Source organism: Falco punctatus (assembly GCF_963210335.1).
Source record: "Falco punctatus genome assembly, chromosome: 1".
NCBI classification, from domain to species: domain Eukaryota; kingdom Metazoa; phylum Chordata; class Aves; order Falconiformes; family Falconidae; genus Falco; species Falco punctatus.
Genome location: NC_137580.1, coordinates 68,282,090 through 68,298,912, shown reverse-complemented (window position 1 = coordinate 68,298,912; position 16,823 = coordinate 68,282,090). Strand labels below are relative to the sequence as shown.

Below are 16,823 nucleotides of genomic sequence, written 5' to 3'. Positions count from 1 at the left end.
GCGAGGGCGGGGCGCGGCGCCGCCGGCGGGGATGGGGGTGACTGCGGGAGCTTGGACGTGGCTGCTGCGGGCCCCCACCGCCACCGAGCTGCTGCTGGCGGCCCTGTGCTGGCTGGGCTGCTACTGGCTGCTGCGCCGGCCGCGGCCGCCGCCGGGGCTACCGCCGGGCCCGGCGCCCTGGCCGCTGGTGGGCAACTTCGCCTTCGCCCTGCTGCCGCCGCCGCTGCTGAGGAGGTGGGCGGTGGAGGGGCGGGGAGGCGGCCGGGGGTCCCCCGCCTTCTCCCCCCACATTTTCCTCACCGGTCTCACCAAGATGTACGGCAGCGTCTTCCGGCTCTTCGTGGGCAGCCGCCCCTTCATCGTCCTCAACACCTTCGGGGCGGTGCGGGAGGCGCTGGTGCAGAAGGCGGAGGTGTTCAGCGACCGGCCCTCCGTCCCCATCGTCCTCATGATCACCCGCAAGAAGGGTAAGCGCCCGGGGGGGGGGGGGGGGGGGGGGCGGCCGGGCCTGGCGGGGCTGGCTGGGTGCGGGGCTGCCGGGGCGATGCTGGGCGAGAGGATCGAGCTGGAGCCGCTGGCTGTCGTGGCTGCGGTGCCGGCGTTGGGAAGCAGGCGCTGGGAATTGCAAGGCTGGACCATCTGCTCGCATTTTGCTCATCCTGCGTGCCCCGGGCCCAGCCGGTGACAGAAGGCACGCGGGGAGAAGCGCGCCCTGGGGTAGGCGGGCGGGCAGCATCCCTGCGCACCGGGCAGCATCCCTGCGCACCGGCAGCGCGGCGACAGGCCACCGCACGGCCACCAAGATGCCTGGCCCCTTCGCTTCTGTCGACAGGGGAAGGAATGGTGTTTGAGCAGGGCTTTAAGGAGCAGCTAGTCTGTCAGCTAGCGGCTGGTTTCTGATTCCAGCTGTATCAGGAGAGAAGACTGCAAAACGTTTTGGTAGCGGCGTGAAATTGTGCGTGTCCCCAGCCCCTGCCGAGGCAGCGTGCAGGCTCCTGCGGAGGCTGGCATCTGCAGCCTGCGGGTGGGCTGCCCTTGCTGGGATGTTTGCAGGTGCGTTATTCAGCTTGTCAGAAGTTACTGAGCGTATTTGAGTGTCTTTCAATAGGTCAAAGGAGAGTTCACTAGATTTTGCAAGAAAAGGGCACAGAGAGGTTAAACACATGGTGGCAGTACCGCAGTTGGAGTTTCTTCATGTTTAGTCTTCAGGTCCGTTACAGACCTTGGTGTTTGTGGAATATTACCTTTCCTTTTTCAGTTTAGGAGGTGTAGCCCAGGAGGCTTGTTAATGTGCTAACTGTATTTTGAATCTTGTTTATCATTGCTCCCCCCCCTCCCCCCGGAGAGCAAGGAAATACTATTAAGTGCTTCAAACTCTCTATCTTCAATTTTTTACCGTACCAAAAACTACCCCAGTAAAGATAATAGGCAAGCAAGGAACCTAGGTAGTGTTTATTAAAAAGCAATCAGATACTATTGTTGTAATCAGTTTAAAGGATAAAAAAATGATTAATGATACTGGTCTGGGACAGATCTTACTGGTACGTAGTTGTTACCATGTGTGATTTAGTGCGGTACATTTAGCAAAGACTAAGGGAGGAAAGGGGAAGAGCAATTAGACATTAGATTAATTTTAGCAGTGCTGTAAAACCGTGTGTTCAGGCTTTATCAGTGGTGGATTTCTTTTTCCTTGAACGCTGTGAATTTTTTATGTTTCTTGTTTTCTGCACACAGTTCTTTGTTAGACTTTTTGAAAACGGTGACACAAGAGTAGCTAGGGCAGTTAGCAGTTTCCACTGGTGGAGGCTCCAGGGGAGTTGTAAGTGTCAGGAGCCTGTTGTCTGGAATGTGCTGTGGCCAAGTGCAGGGGCTGTGCCTGCCTGCGTTGCAGCGTGACAGGGACTTTAGGTTGCTTTACATTTAGTTTTATCTGGAATGTCACCATAGCTGCACTCAGGCACGAGGACTGTTACATGAGGATTGGCCCGATGTCTGTAAAATGTATGTAGCTGTTATGTATCGCTTATGTTAGCTGGCGCAGCGGGTAGAATTGCTGCAGATGTGAGTATTGTAGAATGAACCGCAGGGGTAATGTGTTTTGACTACACAAAGGGAAAAGTCAGTGGATATGGGCAGTGTGGGTCTGCCTGGCCCACACAAGAATGCAAGGAGGTTCTCCCAAAGCTATTGGAAGTCACAGCTGTTCTCAGTGGGCTGTCTTGGTTTAGTGGTGGCATGTAGGAGGTGACTGAACCTCTGCGGTGCTGCATGTGTGGTGCTGGGAAGGCAGTTGCTGTAGAACCGCTGGGGTAAGAGGTGAGCAGTATGTGTTTTCTGAAAGCTTTGTGGGTTTGGGTTTCTTTTTTATGGTGTAGGTACAAGTAAATCTCTAAACTCAGTTTTCAGATATTGTCCATAAGAGCTCTGGGCTAACAAGTATTTCTTTTTTTTTTGTGTAGTTCATGGAGGAGGTGGATAGGTTACAACACTCAGACTGTAGGTCTCTTTTAAGTTTGATCTGAGAGTCTCCGTTTAGTTTCAGGAGTTCATGGGTGAGGCTTCACTGCTGCTCAGGGCAGCGACAGTTGCATTCATATGTACTAGGAAAGGAAAAGATAAAAGCAGGATGACTGTGTAACTTCAGGTCTACTTCTCACAACTTGGGTACTACAATGCTGGAGCACTTTGAGTCAGTAAGTATCCATTTCGATTCCTACATCTTCATTCTGTAAACAAACTACCTGGTGTAAACTTCTGGGGTTATTTTCTAAGCTATGTTTTCTGTTGTAGTTTTGTCTTATACCCAGCAGGTCAGCTCAGGGTAGTTATGGAAGAAAGAAGGGCTTATCTCAGCTGTGTGTGGCTCTATTGTGTGTAAGATGCACATAAAATACTGTTCCCTGGGGAGAGCAAGTAGGGGAATCGGAAATAGCGACCACTGCACTTGTAACAACTGAGTAGCAAAGAAGGGAGGCTCCCTTGGCTGGATGAGAAGTGCACTGAGAGCTTCAAGGAGAAGTCAGTTCTTAGTTGAAGGCTTCTGCACATACACCTGCAGAAAGAGAAATACTAGACTGGAGGGAAAAAATAGGTTTTGGTATTTTTGTTTTAGTAAAACATTTTTGTTTTCTCTGTGAGAGGTAGGAAAGACTTAATCTCTGGAGTAGATGGAGCTTGAGTAGTCACCTGCCTTTATAGTCCTGCCCAGTGCACACTCAGATGCGGACATTGAGAATACAGAAGTTAAATGTTATTAAATGCTGTGAATTCTGTGTTTGTCGATGTTGCCGCTACTGCAGCAACGCTAAAGCAATGAGAAATTTGGAGTGGGAGTTAGCCTTTGCTAGAAGTTGATCCCATAAGGATTTGAATTTTTTCATGTATAAAAAAACCAAACAACTTTCTGTTTTTCTGTGTGTTTGCTGCTTTGTTGGTTGTATTTAGAGGTTCTCATTATCAGTTCATAGAAATTAGTCCTCTCTAATGAGCATGAAGGCCTGGTTATTCTGGGGTTATGTTGCTTCAGAATTTATTCTACTATCTTCAGGGGGGTTGTTTTGTTTGTTGTTGGCTATGTTTTGTTGTGGGTTTGGTGATTTTTTTTTTAAGAATACAGTTGTCTGTGCTGCGTACATTGACTTTTCAGGTCCTGCAGAGATTTTCTTTGAAAACAGTGAAGTACTATTTGATTATTATTGCCTGGCAGTGAAGTAGTTGTCATTTTTCTTTTTCTATTTTAACTTAGTGCTCATCTTCCTCCTTAATCTGTCTCCTATGTTATTCTTTCCCAATTTGCAAATCAATTATTAGTATTCTGCCGTAGTTTGGGGTTTTGGGACTTCAGAATACATTGTGCCATGCAGCTGTGCCCAGTGCAGGATTGCTGGAGAGGCTGTCTGCCTGCAGGGAGGTTTGTTGTTGCTGTTGGCCTTCCCATGTGGCTAGGAGAGTCTTTTTACATTCAGGACAGTAGGTCTGTTTTCTTTTATGAAGGTATTTGGATCCTAGAACTAGTTTTCCTAATGACAGAAAGGGGAAGAGGTTGTGGATGTGTAGTCTGTTCTGGAGATACTTCTTGTGGGATGGAAATAGCGGTAATGTTGTTTTGTTCCAAGAAATGCACATTCTTTTCCACGCCCCAGCCAAAAACCTTGAAAACACAGGCTGGTTCTTGACTAAATGCAGCCCCTAATAAGCCTGGTTTTTCACCTACCCTACCTACTTGAGGACACCAGTGCTACCAGGAAACATTACTTGAGAAAGGGAATCTGCAAAGTTGTTGGTTCCATTTTTAAAGTGCCAGGGAGTAGACATTTGAATAGATTTCCTAAGGAATGTCTTAATGCAGAGAAGATGAAGTTCAGCTGATTCTCAGCTTCTTCTGACTCTTCGTAATGTTCTGCTTATTTTGTTTAGGGGTTTTGAAACCAGGTCATGTGTTTGTGTTCTTCTTTCTGTTGTTACTACTGTGAGTAGATAATGTAATCAGAATATCTGGCTACAAACATTACCAGCTTTATGTTATGCTGAACTATTTATACCTTTGGTATTGCAGGCCCTTCTGGGTAGTTGTTTACGGATCTACGGATTTCTGTTTCTAGCTATAGATTTTTTATTTGTTTATTCTCCTTTTTGCATTAGGAGCTATGAGCATTATGTCATAATAGAAATGTAGGTAATGCTAAGCATTGAAACATGGTGCATCTTTCTATTGTTAATTTCTTATGGCCATTTCTTTCTTTTAATTTTAACATGAAGATTTTCAGTTGACAGAATGATGGATGTTGCTTTTATAAAGTAACTGTTTCATTCCAGAAGAAAACAGATGTGATGTCACTTTACTAAAAGAACAAAAGCACAACTAGCCCGTGTTTTTATGATTTTAGGTTTTCTCAGGTTAACTATGAAGTGCCTTTAGAAATATAAGGTTGTGTATTTTGTTACCCTGATATCTTTGGGGTGATCTGTTAATTCAACAAAAGAGATGTTTCTGTTTCTAAGTGAGCAATATTTATAATTGAAGCTAAGGGAGTTAATTTAAGTGGTGTTTCATAATGACACAATCATGCAGAGCATGTGCCTGGAGGCATCAAAAGTGTTGAGATGCAAATCAAGCAGGTTTTTGCCAGGTGGCTCTGAATCCATCTTCACCTTCCCAGTTTGTTTGCAGCATGCCTATGCTGTATTCTGATTATAGAATAAAGAAAAACGTTGCTTGTAATAGAAGTATGTACACATGCAAAAAGTATTGAGAAGTTTGTTTAAAATGAAGGGGGAAGTGTTTTAATATCTTCTGTTGTGCCTTGCTGAAGTAATTAATGTCTCAGGACATTGAGGAGGAAAGGCTATAGTTAAGATATGTCCTACAGTAACCGTTCCTATTAAATTGTTATAATAAAGCATCTACAGTACCTTTTCTCCATCTATTACTGTCTTGCAAAGACTAATAAAACTCTTGGTGTGACTGTTCTATTCATTTCACTGGTTGGGAAAAGGAAGGACAGGATTTCCCAAAGCTATTATAAAGAACTTTGTGTTCTTCCTTTAGCTCCTAGCCCAGTGCTTGGGACAAACTTGCCACGTGTTGTTTCCCTCTCTTCTGGCTCTTGGGTTGTAGGCCAGTCTAACTATTTCTTGTTGAAAATAGAGAATTTTTGTTTCAGACTCTCCCTTTCTCTTCCAGGTGTTATTTTTGCACCTTATGGCCCTGTCTGGAAGCAACAGAGGAAATTTTCCCTCTCAACACTGCGTCATTTTGGAGTGGGAAGACACAGCTTAGAGCCTAAAATCATTGAGGAGCTGAAGTTTATAAAGGAGGAGATGCTGAAGCATGGAAATAATTCATTTAATCCCTTTCCAATCATTCGCAACGCAGTATCCAATGTGATCTGTTCCATGGCCTTTGGCAGGCGTTTTAACTACGAAGATGTTGAGTTCAAGACGATGCTGAAAAACATGGCCCGTGCGCTAGAGCTAAGCGTGAACAGCTATATGATCCTGGTCAATATCTGCCCATGGCTGTACTACCTTCCCTTTGGGCCTTTCCGGGAACTTAGGAAAACAGAATTAGATATTACTGCTTTTCTAAAGAAAATAATTGCACAGCACAGGGATACACTGGATGCGGCAAATCCCAGGGACTTCATTGATATGTACTTCATCCACGCGGAGGAGGAAAAGAACAACAAGGAGAGCAGTTTTAATGAAGACTACCTGTTTTTTATCATTGGTGACCTTTTCATCGCAGGCACAGACACTACTTCCAACACATTACTGTGGTGCCTGCTCTACATGTCTCTCTACCCAGAAGTACAAGGTAAGATTATTTTTGTTTTGCTGTTTTATTCCAGACTGTAAAGGTCTAGATAGATGTTCAGAAACAGAAGCAAACAGTGACAACAGAGAAGTCATTTTGAATGCAAACAGTACATGTGTACGTGTAATTTAAAAGGTTTATATGTAATCAGACATCTTCTCTCCTGCTCTGCTATGATGATCTCTAGGTTAGTGCTATATGTTAACTATTTAAATGGTCCTTTAGTCTATGCATTTCTTCTGTTTTGGGACAACTTTATCTTTTTCCAAGCAATTCCAGAAACCTTAGCACGTTTCAAAAGCTTTGGCAGCTGCAGCACTCCAGGCCTATAGTAGTGATATAAAGTATGTGGGATGTGTAGTGGTAAGGTCTGCTTTTATGCCTCCCTGAGCAGGGAGGTTCTGGAGCCTAGCAGCAGTCTGGGGAAGTGAAACACATTGTAGAAGAAGATCAAATTAGAGACAGCTTAAGCAAATTGGACTTAGAGAAGTCCATGGCACCAGCTGGTCAGTGTCATTGCAAGGCCTCTCTCTCCCGTCAGTCTTTAACGGTCATGGCAGTTGGGTAGGTTGATGATAATGAGGGTGGGGAAGACACATAAAGCACATGATCCCAAGGGAGAGGCAGGAGGAACTGCGCTTGTTTGGTGTTAGGGAAAGATGACTGAGGAGAGGGACCTTATGCTGTCTACAGCTAACTGATCGGAAGATGCTAAGAAGATGGAGGCAGTTTCCTCTCAGGTGTGCAGTGAAGGGAGGAGAAGCAGCAGAGACAGTCTACAACAAGAAAATTCTGATCAGATACTAGGAAAATAAAACTCTGTGGGGTATGACCCTGAGAAGTCTGATCTACCCTCAGAGTTGCATTAGGTCAGATGACCTCCAGAGGTTCCTTGCAACCCAAATTATGTGATGGTGCTATGGTCTGGTTCCTGTTTGTGACAGAGTTCTAGAAAATGACTTGTAGATTTTTGTGGGTATAAAAAAATACCAGTGGTGTTGGAGAGGTTACAATATTAAAATAGTACTTGCTAGAGTTGTATTTCAGGACTTCTTAGGATAAATTTCTATCACCTAAGACTTAAAATGAATTTTAGTTAAATATTTTTCTGTATGGAGTCTTGTTACAGTACACGTGGTTGCAAAGCCAGCATTTTCTTTAGTGCTATTTAACAAATTTAGGTGGTTGAATTTGATGAAAATTAAGCAATTAATAAATTTATTAGCAGCTTCTCCTGAAGTTCTACATAGCAACTGATTTCCGCTAGAAAGATTTTTGGGTATATGCAGATTGGAAACCTTGGCGGGATGGACAGATTCTACTTTGGTAATTCTGCCTCAGTTCATAGTAGTAAAACAAGTCCCCAGGAGACCACTCCTTTGCTCAGACTTGTTGCTAACCTGGGATGAAGAAGGGTAAACCTGAAGTTATCTAAGAACAATAAAAATTGGAATACTTTTATCAGGTATTTGAGATTTTGAGGTTTAGATGTGCTGCAGCTGCTTTGCAGATAAGCAAATAGATACTTGTTTACAGCACCTATCTCTGAAATAATCTCTTTAAACAGGCCAAGATCATAGTTTATTGCACAAAGTAAACCAAATTGTTGAGCAACGGTTGCAAAATAGGGCATCAGTCCAGTACATGGGAGAGTCCACCAGGGACAAATGTAAAATAAATTTTGTTGCATAGGCTGATTCTTCTGGTTTTAATGGTTGTGTGTTACCACTGCTTGACTTGATATGCAGTTACATGAATTAGATTATGTTCTAAATAACACAGATGATATCTAGAAGAGGTCTGTGTTTGTGGTGGTGTTTTGTTTTTTTTTAATCCTTTCCCTACTGCCTGGTACTGTCCCGAGTATGTGCTAGTCAGTTTTCTCTCTTCTGACCTCTTAACAGTTTTACTGCCTCTCTGATTTCCCCTCTCCTTATGCTGTGGCTGTTGTCAAACAATATAAATAAGCTCAGTAGTCCAGAGTGTATCATTTAGCTATGCAGTGTGATTCTCTCACTTCTAGTATCCCATTCTTTATGTATCCTGATTGCCTGGGAGTCATGTATGGGCTTCTTTTTTTTTTTTTTTTTTTCTTTTCTTGGTAATATGTTTCTCTTATCCCCTAAAGGAAATACCTCAATTGCATAACTTTTAGCCATAGCAAATGTTGCAGACACAGAAAGACAAATGAAGGGCTATCAGCGAGAAAAATGAGAAAGAATGTTATTTGCCTGTGGAAAGCCAGTTTTGCTTTTTACATGGAAAAAGAATCATAGAACAGTTTGGGTTGGAAGGGACCTTAAAGACCATGCAGTCCCAACCCCCCTGCCATGGGCAGGGACACCTTCCACTAGACCAGGTTGCTCAGAGCCCCATCCAGCCTGGCCCCGAACACTGCCAGGGATGGGGCATCCACAGCTGCTCTGGGCAGCCTGTTCCAGTGTCCAGCCATCCTCACAGTAAACAATTTATTGCTTGTATCTAATCTAGATCAGTCTTCTTTCAGTTTATAAGCCATTCCCCCTGGTCCTATTGCTACATGCCCTTGTAGTAAGTCCCTCTCCAGCTTTCTTGTAGGCCCCCTTTAGGTACTGGAAGGCTGCTGTAAGGTTGGGTGTGTGCATGTGTGTGCGTGCGTGCATATAGGGAGGCAGTGGGGAGTATTTGGTTTGGTCTGCTCCCTGACTTGGTTTTGGTCCTTGACTTAAGATGATCTGTGATATTTTTAAATATATTAAATGTAGCGGAGCAGTTCAAATAACATGCTGTTTGCAGAGAACTCTCAAAGTCGATGTTTTTGCAGTTGGTAATGTGAGCAGCACTTTGGCTGCTTTCTGTGTAGTTCCACACATCTTTACAAACTCCAAAGAAATGTTGCTCAGGATGAAACGCTGGCGTGACATTTGGCATGAGACAGTCTCCGTAATTACTTTTTCTATATTGAAAACTTAACTCGTTTAAATTATTGTGGATGTGCATATCTGAGTACAGGGCTATAATGTGTCATTAAAAAAGTAGCAATACCCCACAAAGCAGGTGGAGAGTTGCGTCATTAGCAAATCTGCTGGTGAGGTATTTTTCACTCTGTTCCTCATGTGAGAACTTGTTTTCCTCGCAAATCCAATAGGTGGCAGCAACTGTTCGTTCAACACAGTTGGCAGGGTGTTTCTGAATGTTTCCCTGAAAACAGGAAAACTTTTTTGCATTGAGTTTTTATTTAACGTTGAATCGGTGCTAAGGAGAGAAAAGGGCAAAGACTCAAGAGTATCAGCAGCCTGGATTCTGAAGCTTGGGCAAGGCAAGCAAGAAACCATAAAATAGTAAGGATACCAAGGGTAAAAAATTAAAACTGACTTATTTTTGATTAAAAGATACTTTTGAGGTCATGTCTTTCAGGATTGGCTTTTGCTGTGTAGCCATATTCCAAGTTACCTGGAAGAAAAGGCACATGATCCTGTATATGAATGAAGCAAATCTCGTATCTCAGAAAATTCAGTGAAGAGAATTACTTCTATGTTGAGCCTTTAGGGAGAAGAAAGGGGCAAACAAATATCTTGACACTTTGTGCCTCATGTGAATGAGGCGAGAGATAAGCTCATTAACTTCTGGTTTTCCTCTGCAGAAGGGCTGTGTGGGGGAAGGAGCATGTGCTGATTCCTTTTGGGGGAAGTGGGAAATAGCCGAGATTAGGTTTTGTGAACAGAAAGTAGGAAGTAGCAAGAACAAGTTAAATGGCTTCAATGCTTGCAGTAACAGCGGCAGAATTCCTACTACAGAATGAAGTATTGAAAGCAGCTCCATGAAAAGCTTTCCCGTCTCCTCACCACCTTTCCTGGTTCTGAGAACTGGACCTCCCCAGGGACAGAGGCCATTTCAGGCACACACTGCTTGCAGTCTCTTTTTGTTCCTTTTTTTAATGCAGGCCAGAAGTTTGATGTTTTCACCATTCTAATCACTGTGTAGTTAAACTCTTAAACTAAGATTATGAATACATTTGGAACTGGAACAGAACTTCTGTACTTCTCCAGTACCAAAGTGCTAGCAATGTCTGTCATCTCAGTAGCTTTACTCTTGACGTCAAGATTGTGCTTGGTTGTTTTATTCTTAACTGAGTCCGTTCTGTAGGCTTATGTTCATGTAGTTATTTCAGCTAGGAATCACGTGCCTTGTAGCCATTTTTGACAAATCTATGTAAACAGTGAAGCATAGGCAAGTGAAATTGGGATGATGTCTTCTCACATATTGTGTATCTTTTATATTTTTTTCTTTTTTCTTGCTCCCTTTGAATAGAGAAGGTTCATGCAGAAATTGAAGCAGTTCTAGGACGTGACAAAGTTCCCTCTCTTACCCACAAGACTCAAATGCCCTTCACGGAGGCAACCATTATGGAAGTGCAGAGGATGACTGCAGTTGTTCCCCTTTCTATTCCTCGAATGGCCTCAGAAACTGCTGGTAAGCATTTGTAGAGACTTGATAATACAGCGTTTGTTGTGTGGATGGAGATCTGATGGGACATCTAGTAAGAATTTACAAAGACTTCATTTATGTATTATACGTATAACCCAAATATGTAAAATGCCATTTGTAGAGAGTAGGCGGCCTTGAGATATGCCTCTATTTGATATGCCTCTATTTAAGCAGCATGTCTGACCTACCATCTAGAGGTGTTCTAATTTAGAGTGGTTTCTTTTCTGGAGGTCAGCTTGTATTGACTGATGTGCTTAGTGATAGCTGGCAGCTGAGACTCCACCTTTGTACCTGAAACAGCAGAGTCGTTTTTAGCCATCTGACACAAAGGTCTGAAAACACCAAGTTGGAGCAGTTGGTTTGCTAACGCTCGAAAGGCTTATACCATTGAGCTCCACCTCTACAGAAAACAATAGTAAATATCTTTCTCCAAGCCGTCTTGTTGGGTGTATGTTTCCATAAACATAGCTGAACACTGGCTACAGTGAGTGGGAGGTGGCAATACTTGGCATTCAAACCCAGTGCTGAACTGATCTGCTTTTTATGACGTTTTAGCTTGCAGGACAGTGAGGGGCAGCAAGCTGAAATGAGACTAGTCACTTCAAAACCTTTTTGACAACAGTTCAAAACCTATCCCTCTTCCTTACCTTCACTGTGGTGGGGCTCTGTGACAGCACAGGAATGCGAGGAAGCTGGGTAACAGCAGTTTCATACAGCACAGTGCATTTCTAATGATTGCTGCTACCTTTTCCCCATGGGGAGCTGCTGGGTTTCCAGCTTCACTGGCCTGCACGATTCTGACTCAAGCAGGCTAGCAGAGATCCCCTTTGCCTTAAGTTCTTCCTACTTTTGCAGCCCGCAGCTAGGGATCTGTATAATTTTTTTGTGACATTTTGTAGTCGTTTTCTTAATAGTATAAGTCTCCTGTGTTTACTTCTAGTAATTGTGAGGTACTCTGTCTCTGTGCTTTTGTTTAAAGTGCTCCAGGGATATACTATTCCTAAGGGCAGTGTGATCGTGCCCAACTTGTGGTCAGTACACAGAGATCCTAACATTTGGGAGAAACCAGATGAATTCCAACCATCAAGATTTCTGGATGAAAAAGGCCAGCTAATTAAGAAAGAGGCGTTCATTCCTTTCGGAATGGGTAAGATATCCACATGCAGTCAGTAGCTGGTCAGGGGGCTGGTGGTGTTTCAAGTGTAGAGCCTTGAAGGAGTGAGATGTGGAAGCTGCACGTAGGATCAACTGCAGAGCTTGTTTTATTATTAGAGTTGGTGACTTGCAAAACGGGGTGTGTTCCTGAAGTCTCCAGTTGCCAGGCAGGAAGGAGAAATCATGAATTGTGCTCTGAGAATACTTTTGCTGTTGATGTAAATGCTGTTAGTATGAAGTAGTAGTAGTACAGCTGAGAAAGGCTTAGACTCAAATAGGGAAGACCAAAGCTTTGGAGTTCATAGCTTGATAGTAACTTGAGCTTTTCTGTTTGTGCTGTGCTAGCATAGGAATTGCATGTGTGTTAACAAATGGATCAATAGTACAAAACCAGTAATATGTCTCTTCTAACTGTTCTTCAGGTAAACGTGTGTGCATGGGAGAGCAGTTGGCAAAAATGGAGCTGTTCTTAATTTTTGCAAGTCTAATGCAGAGTTTTACCTTTTTGTACCCTGAAAATGCTGCACAACCATCTATGGAGGGAAGGTTTGGTCTAACGTTGGCTCCATGTCCATTCAATATAATAGCTTTGAAGAAATGATATGGCACCAAAAAAGATTAAACAAAGAAATACTGCGCTTTAAAATGTAGCTTTATTTTGTTTCCAGCTTTATTTTGTTACTTTCCAGAAAAACACCAACTGCATAGGCTTTTCATAGTCAGTGAAAATGATCCATTTACACTTCTGGAAAGAGAAGATTTTTTTTTTTTGGTCAGCTGTTGCATTCCACTAATGAACAGACAGCGTAGTTCACAATTTGATATTAAAATTTGCTGGACATAACCCCTCTGTCTATAAGCTATTACTGTCAGTTTGTCAAATGTTAATTATGGGAGAATGGTCCAAAACATCTGTTAATGCTTTAGAAAACAGTAATTGTTATTTTGGTAAAAGCAGTATGTAAACACTTGTTTTACCAAATGACTGAAGGATATCATCTAATGCCAAAAGGATTAATAAATGAGAGGGTATTAGTATTTTCTGTGTAAAGAAACATAACTGAGCTTAAATAATGACAGATACTTCTGGAAAGTGACTAAATGACACTTCTTGTATCCTTGAAGGATTTTTTCTTGTGAGTAACTCATAGGTGTAGATTGGATTCAGTCTGGATTCCTGGATCCAAACATTCTTGACTGTCAGGGCTCACTATAAACAAGCAGGTACCAACTCTGAAAACCTAGGCTTGGAGGCCAAATAAATCCTTGGATATACCATGTTCTTAACATGAAAGGAGTGTGCAGCATCTGGATGCAGATGTTTTATCTCAGAATAGAAATGAAAGCAGATTTTCCTAACAAGAAACAGCAGAAGTCTGTTCTCTCTGGTGCCAAACAGATACTCAAGATGACATCTGTGCTACCGCTTTGCATTCACTGTTTCCCCCACATCAGCCATGGCTGCAGTGTGGATGAGACCAACAAGCCCACTCATTGGGGGAAACTCTATGTGCATAATCCTGAAGCGGGGGATTGAACTCGGGTTTTTCATTTGCAGGTAGTGTGGACAGTACTGCCACAGCCTGTTTGGCTTTGGGAACTCGAGGCTTACTTCAAATACGGCATCAATATGGCGCTACAAATGTAGGCCTTATACATTTAGGCATGGAACATGGGTAACCTGACAAACTCGACGTTTGAGTATAAAGGTTTTATCTTTTTATCTTCCATATGGAGTAAAAAGATCTGTAGTTCATACAGTATCAGTACCTTACTTTTCTCACGTGCAAAATGTTAGTGCTGTTTACCCCTGTCAAGCCAATTGCCAAGGAAACCTATTGTTAGGTGTTTCAGAAGGGGGCACTCAGTCTTGCCTTTTATTTGAAAGTTCTCTCAAACATTGAAAGCAATCTTTTGGGGGACATGTAGCAATTTAACCTTTAAATAATTGTCCTTAAACAGCCTTAAATCTCTATACACCTTTTGATCTAGCAGAATTTCATACTGTGTGAAATAAGTACATATGTACTCTTTTGAGGACTTTTTTTTTTTTTTTTTTTTTTTTTCACCTCCCTCATTGGAGATCTGGAGAATACTAGCAGTCTTCCTAACATCTAATTTACAAGACTGGAATGTGTAATTGACTGCAGAGTGGAATTGGGTATTCCACAACAGAAACTAAACATCAATTGTGAAAGAACAGTCAACTCTTTAGCTTTATATTAACCTCTGGTTGGGTCACTTTTTAACTTGAAGTTTTAAAAGCCAGGTAGTACCTAGCAAAGACTTGCAAGACAGTTATTTTGGATTTAGATTGAGGTTTTCTGTTACCTGTTTTGGATAACAGAGTGACTTAATTTCTGAATTATGTATTTGGTTGGTCAGACCATGTTGTTTGTGTGAGAACTTCCAGTTCTTATATAGGCTAACTTTTGACTTTATAGGCTGCCCCATGCTCATGTTAAATTTTTCCTTTGTATGAAATTTTTGAAAACCCCATAGCACAATAAGAAGTTGAGTTTAATAGCAATGCTAGTAAACTTGCACTAAAAGCTGAGTATTAGAGTAATAAGCACTTATTTCTTTAACTTTGTATTTTCCAATGAATAAATAGATTCTGGAGAGTTGGGATTTTTGTCTGGAAATCCTTGAAATGGTATATGCTTAATTGCAAAAGTAAAATTAAGTGCTGATAATATTTATCTTTCTGTTGAAATGTCTCTTTAAGCAACATAATATTGGTGTGTGGCTGATCATGTATGTGAAATACTTGTCCTTTTAATCAATGAGGACACATTTGAAAAGAACTTCAGACAGATTCCAAAGAAGACACAATTCACTTAATCCCCTAGTATGTGAATTTTACATATTTGTCCTTGTTTTGCCTGCTGGGTTTAGTTTAAAATGTCACCTTTGAAAACTATCCTTCAAAAATTACCCTTCTACAAATAGTACTGCGAGAATGCGGTTTTTGGTGATGCCTATAATCAAATGTTGCATGATGCGACAAGCTAAAAATACTGATGTGGAGGTGCAACCATGTCAGCGTCTGCCAGAATGCAAGATGCAGTTGGAACTGACAATAAAGTTCCTTTCATGCCTTCCAGATGCACTGAAATTTTCACAGGATGCTGTGAAAGTAACTAAACAAAAGCATAAAAGCAACAAAATGTTTGTGGTTTTAAAAGTGTGTTACCATCTTTGGTAAGTAAAGTGGTAGCAGATTTGGTTTGTCTTTTTAAATGTATCCTCCCCCTCCCCTTTTTTTTTAGCAGAGAAAGCATCTCAAATGCCTTATTGAAAAATGTGTGTTTATATAAGTGGATGTTTTTTTCTGAATGCTGAAAATATCCTTATTTCTAAAAATTACTTTAGAATTTGCTTCAGTGTAATTTTATTTTTAATAAAGTAATTCCCAAGTAAGTGCTTGACAGCTTGGCATAGTCATTTTAATGAGTTCCACTTGTTGGCTAAGCTGGTGGTGTGCGGTGTTTTGCATCTTACAAAGAAAGCTTTTGAGTGAGAAGATGTTACAAAATATTTTTGGATGAGGAGTAAGGAGGTGGAGGAATAAAGTGAGATTGGGAAAATGCAATGCCAGGCATGTCATGATCAAATGATGGAAAGAGCATGTTTTAGAAACACTGTTGCTCAGAATAACAGGGGAGGGGAGGGATGAGGAAGATAAAAAGGACGAATGACTTGTCCCTAAGAGGAAAAGTGCAGTCTGAGGAGGAATGAGGTGGGAAAGCAAGTCGCGGGCAGAGTCAAGGTGTATTTGTTGGACTCCTGGTATAGAGGGGGTCAGCATGGAGGGCAGAGAGGAGGGGGGTGCCCAGGGAGACCCTGGGGTGGGGGACAGAGAGCTGGGGCCTCTGGCCTGGAAGGGGGCCCAGGGAGAGGCAGGAGAACCTTTGCACGCAGGAGGGGAGTGCTGAGCAGGAGGCAACTGAGGTGCTTGCAGGGAAGGAGTGGGTGTGAGCGGCCGTGCGTGTGGGGGAGCAGCAGCTGTATGTGGAAATCCTGCTTCTTGCATCCTGGTGGCTCAGGATAAGTTACAAAGCAGGTATGTTTATTGCGGCACCAGGTGCAAGGGGGATCGCTCCTCCTAACTTGCACACTTAGTTGTACTCAGAATAGGTATTTATACAGTGAAGTTGGTTAGTTCTGCCTAAAGTCTACACCCACTTATTATTGGTTAGTTGCTTTCTCGCTTCAATGTAAAGGTACAGTTCATTTTAAATTTACTGGGCATGCTCCCAGAGCGGGGCATTCACTCTCTTGGGGGGAAGGGGGGGGACATTTGAGTAGGAGGTGTGATCTCCCACTACCACAATTATTTTATCCTAGTGTCCTTGAGTCTTATCACTTCAGTAGTTTTTCTTTTAGCAATTAGCATGTCCTTGTCAGAAGGCTACTGATCGACATCCTTGTGGAGCTCACCTACATCCATACGAACTGTCCCTTCTGAAGTGCTGAGCGGCTCAGCCCCAGACCTTCTCTCAAAGCCAGTGAGGCTCCTGCCTGCCTGGTGGCGGTTCATGTTATCTACGCAACACCTGCCTGCATAGTTTTAGGTTATAATATATATAAAATACAGTGATGCTGTATTTTCTCATGTCACTGGAGTTAGGCTGCAGGTGACTCGGCACAGCAGTATTTTTTTTAGGGAATTTAATTACCCACTCAGCTGTCATTTGTGTACACAAGGAATAGTAACTCGCAGTAACTGAGTCTTTGGGTAAAGCCGTTTCCAGCAGCCACTTAGTGCTCCTGAGTAAGTCCGGCTGTCGGATAAGGCTGCGTGGGGGGCGGGGGGATATTTTGCATTGTGCTTCTGGTACAAAGTGCAGAGGTACGAGGATACTCGTTTTCTTCAGACTCC

The 16,823-nt window shown here is 42.6% G+C and overlaps 1 protein-coding gene across 1 annotated transcript; it reads left to right on the top strand.

Annotated features, from left to right (window-relative positions):
* The first annotated feature begins 24 nt into the window (after nucleotides 1–24).
* Nucleotides 25–15,369, top strand: CYP2U1 (cytochrome P450 family 2 subfamily U member 1). The gene is made up of 5 exons (XM_080374042.1): nucleotides 25–467; nucleotides 5,684–6,316; nucleotides 10,607–10,768; nucleotides 11,763–11,930; nucleotides 12,361–15,369. Exons 1-5 carry the CDS (start codon nucleotides 32–34, stop codon nucleotides 12,537–12,539), a joined length of 1,578 nt encoding a protein of 525 aa, XP_080230168.1. The 5' UTR covers nucleotides 25–31; the 3' UTR covers nucleotides 12,540–15,369.
* The last annotated feature ends 1,454 nt before the right edge of the window (nucleotides 15,370–16,823 follow it).